This window comes from Olea europaea, chromosome 13 (assembly GCF_002742605.1).
Source record: "Olea europaea var. sylvestris chromosome 13, O_europaea_v1, whole genome shotgun sequence".
Classification (NCBI taxonomy): domain Eukaryota; kingdom Viridiplantae; phylum Streptophyta; class Magnoliopsida; order Lamiales; family Oleaceae; genus Olea; species Olea europaea.
In genome coordinates this window covers 8,092,542-8,096,916 of record NC_036249.1, presented here as the reverse complement: position 1 = coordinate 8,096,916, position 4,375 = coordinate 8,092,542, and the positions used below count along the sequence as shown (strand labels likewise).

The following is a 4,375-nucleotide window of genomic DNA, read 5'->3' as shown; positions in this document are numbered from 1 at the left end:
CAACCATTAAAATTCTGTTTAAAAAGCAAAATTAACTTGCGACGTTAATGGGATTGGATCAGCCATTTTTTTTAGGAAAATCCAATTAGCTTTCCAAAATTTTCCGCATTAATCGCAGACCGATCTAGTGGAGTGACCAGACCAAATTGATGGTCATGTCCCGAATTTCTCGTTAAGAATACTTTATTGAGAAAGTATGAATAAAATTCCACATCAATTAGGATTATACATCAGAATGACGAACTTATAAAAGATTATATCCGTGTAAAAGCTTCTTCATCAAAGAACGCAAAGGATTGATCATTGATCGACTCCACAGACTCCGTTGAATCCCAAGAAAAGATTAAAGAACGAGATGCGATAAATCAAGCAAGCAAAATATGAAAATATCATTACTTGTATGAATCTATCAAGCATTCAGTCATGAACATCAACATCCACCTTCAGAACCTATTACCTAATGGACAGCCGACGCCATTTATATAGTCATTCCGGGTCTTAAATAAGCAACAGCCAGGTTCAAACGCCTTAGGGTGCATTCTCCGGTAACAACTTAGGTGGAAGAAAGAAATAAGCTGCTCAGAAATTATTCTTTTGTACACAAATTCACTGGAACAAAGTCTCCAACATTACAGAATCTTCACACTAGTGAATTACTATCGGTATGGATCTATAAACAAGCCATCAGAATTTCTGCAAAACCAGAACGGCCATCACATTATGATGCAACAACTCCTTTTCTCAGAAGGTTGTGCTGCAGCTTGCTGGTACCTATGTGACTCAGATGGGTTGTATGTGAATTCTGAAGTATCCAGCCCATACTGTTATAAACATAGAAATAAAATCAGAACATGAGAAACTCAATTAAATGCATCATAAATAATGTAAATACCATTAGCTAGTTATCATCCACCAACTTGTTAACCATATGCCAAATAGAACCTCAGATAGTTACGCAGAAATCCTAGACTCATTGTCATCTTAAGAATTAAGATGCTTGTACAGGGGAAATGTACAGGGATTTTTACAGATGTACAGGTAGCAACATTGTATTGGCTGGTTGAATAGTGTTTTTTGTCCAACACCCAATTGAATCTAGACAGTTGGCAATCTATCAAAAAAGTTGTCAATACATGCATTTTTATTAGGGTTGAACAAGAACTTGCCACTTAATGCTAAAAAACTCATTTTATGCCATCTCTCCATGGACTACAATCATCGTTCCGTCTCCTCTATGCTCCCTACTATCTCCTTCACCAGCCATAATCTAGGCATTAACTTATGTTGATTGAGGTTTCAAATCTTAAATCTTTGCACCCCAAAAACAAATTGGAAATAAGTGAAGTAAAAGTTGGTTGGTTGTAAAAGAATGAGTATGAAGTGATGATCTCAGCAAAATAAGCAAGCAAATTTTGGAACTTGGTATATCCTAAAAGGGGTGGGGGGGGGGGGTTCAAAAAGGTAGTTTTTGGTAGTTGTGGCAGTTATGTTAGTAAAGCCTGGAAAGAATAGTGGTAAATAGCTTCCAATTTTGATCCTCTTTCATTGTGGTTGCGGAGTAATATACATCTATGGGTATAGATATCATTTACTTGGTTCAATACAGTTTATATCATGATTTATTTCAAAATTCATTTTCCCAATTTATAATCTTCATTGTCTCCTACTTCCGCCAAAATCTCTGCTACTGTTCCAACGAATGGATTACAAATAAAATATATATTTTTCAATGCAAAGGATGAAAATAATTAGCACACAGTGCACCTTTTTCCTCATGCGTTCACTCCAAGCATCATTCCTACTTGGACGCTGATCAAGGGTACCAGAAACGGGGACACCGGTTGCAGGATCAGCTTTCCTGTTGAGCAATGGCTTCCGGGTTTGTCGTTTTGAACCTTCTGACTCATCATCACTATCATAATCATAATTTGCTGGTCTGTTGATAGTCCTCACGACAAGCGCTAACAAAAATACAAGAGCCTGCAGTTTAATATGCAGGTTTGTGAATGAAACTGTTAAGTAGACAGGAAGAAACACAATAAGTTTCTCCTGTTTAGCTTTACCTGTCAAATCCTTGTGTGAATTAAGGTCAATCTGTTTTTACCTTTCATGTAAATAGTTGGAATGGAGACAGCTTTTATTGATTATATAGATCTTTTTCCCTTTCCCCACTCTTTTTTTTTTTTTTTTTTTGACTAGAGACACTTGAATAGCCCTGAATTTAATTTGGTGGCTGGTTTGATTGCGCTAAATTTGACGAGCTTGCATGATTCATGAAACGAAAGATGTTAATATGTAGCAAGTGATTGCAATAAATCAATGTTGATGACAATAATAAAGTAAAATACGTCAAAGGGCCCTTACCTCCAAAATAACAGCACCAAGAGCAACCCATCTGATAATTTTCCAGTGCTTATCCATAAATTCATAGATCATATCAAAACTTCTAGTTTTGTCAGTTGGAATTTCCTGAGAGACATATTTGTCGTAATCAGATTCACAAACTTATATTTTTGTAAATTGACCGCATCAGTTTTAAAATACTTGCCTCCTTCCAGCTTTTGTCAAAGAATATAAAAGCAGCACATCCCAGTTCCACCAAGATCAACAAGATCACAAATATTGAATACTTCATTACGTTAAGGAACCCGATCATCATCATGAAGAAAAGACATATATCAATGAAGATGTCAAACTATAGCCATCCAATATGGTTCCCAAAAAATGCAATTTGTTAGTTGGAACTGACTCTGCCAGGCTAAAATAGCATCTTTGCTCAAGGTGGCTGCTATCAGACAGCATTTACATGCTTAAGATTGAAAGTCTGCTAATTTACCTAGAAAAATCAGAAGCCTGAGAAAAGTAAGGCCTCATTGTTCATGATGAAATCCCCTTTTGCATTAGGACAGCAATTTAATTACCAAATTATATAAAGTTAAACAACATTGCCATCATAAGTCCCATTTACATTTACTTGCATACAATCAAGTAACATAATCCTTCCATCATTTTTGTTTTTTTGTTTCTTTTCTTTTACCACGTTGAGAGCTGAAAATTTTGTTCCATCTTTTACTTACGAAATCATCTTAATAGGAAGGATACACAAGTCAGGCAGCAACCGTTCCGCAGAGTGGCACCAATGCAACCACAACAAGAAATGACGAAAAGAACTACACCAATTCCTATAAATAAATATATGAACCTGCACAGAGCAAATGTGATTGTTGACAATCATCAACGGGGAAAAACATTAGTTAACAAATGAGGAAATAGTTGGTGACGTTGCTTTCTTTCTACTCTAGTGCGCTGAGAAGAGCAGCTGACCAATGTATCCAGTGATTCTTACTTCAATCCAAGCATTGGATCTCCTGTCTCATCTCAATTAAGTGGTCAAGTCCTATCTACTTAACAGATTAATATGCCATCAGACTATGCAAAGCATAAATTAACTACAAGGCAAAATGAAAGACGCTTAATGCATAAAGCAGTTATTGCACCACAAATATCGGATTGCCAGCTTTTATCATCCTCACATGTAGGAATTTGATTTTTCAGTTGATAATGTATAGTGCTCAAGACAGCTCTCCAGGACCTATATTAATTTGGTCTAAGCATTGGCTATTCCCTCCCAAATTTACACCACATTATTCCCATATGGTTCTCAGCTTCCGTTCAAAACCAAAAGACAACTCCTTCCCTCCCATGTCGTGGTCACCTTAAGCCTAGAAGGGGATACTTATTACATGGATAGATAACTAAAATATAGGAAAAGGACCAATCAACAGGCATAAAGTGCACCATAGTATATAACCATCTTTAAACTCTTTATGCCTATAGATTTGCATCAATATGCTTTATAATTTTCATTACTTAAAATAATTATTCGACTTCACAATGTGAAAATTGTAAATATGACCGAGTCTTTGACAAAGAGCTATCTGAAGCACCGGACATTTATTAGAAGGCAAGGTCGTAAGGTCAAGCAAAGGCCTATCTAGAATCAGACGTGAAATTAAGAAGTGTTTATGTTTCTTGACCTTACCTAATCAACAAGCACAATAACAGGGACAAATCGAGGAACGACACTTCATGTTCTAAAATCCTAAGAAACAAAAGTTGGACCACGTTCCAAAGAAATTAGACACAGGGATAACCATTCTGCCATCAAGAGGTCATGTTTGACCTTATGCCCCTGTTTGGTGGCCATTTTTTCGAAAAAAAAAATTGTTTTGAATAGTGAATTTCTGAAGAATGTGTGGTTAAAAAGTAGGGAAAAATTTTTAATTTCAATGTAGAATATTTTATTGTATGAATGTGTAGTAAAAAATGAGTATGTAGAAAAAAGAGTTTTGAAAGAATGGGAGACCAACAAGGG

General features: G+C 35.9%; 1 protein-coding gene across 2 annotated transcripts in view; it reads right to left on the bottom strand.

The window, feature by feature from the left end:
• Positions 1–361: 361 nt before the first annotated feature.
• LOC111407488 (tobamovirus multiplication protein 2A-like) overlaps positions 362–4,375 on the bottom strand; it is a 7,247-nt gene continuing 3,233 nt past the window's right edge. For both annotated transcript variants that reach the window (XM_023036992.1, XM_023036993.1), the window contains exons 3-7: positions 3,103–3,202; positions 2,549–2,629; positions 2,365–2,469; positions 1,765–1,980; positions 362–821 (exon numbers count right to left, since the gene is read on the bottom strand). In XM_023036992.1, coding sequence (XP_022892760.1) covers positions 714–821; positions 1,765–1,980; positions 2,365–2,469; positions 2,549–2,629; positions 3,103–3,202 — 610 coding nt within the window. In that variant the 3' untranslated portion in view covers positions 362–713. The remainder of the gene's footprint in view (positions 822–1,764; positions 1,981–2,364; positions 2,470–2,548; positions 2,630–3,102; positions 3,203–4,375) is intronic.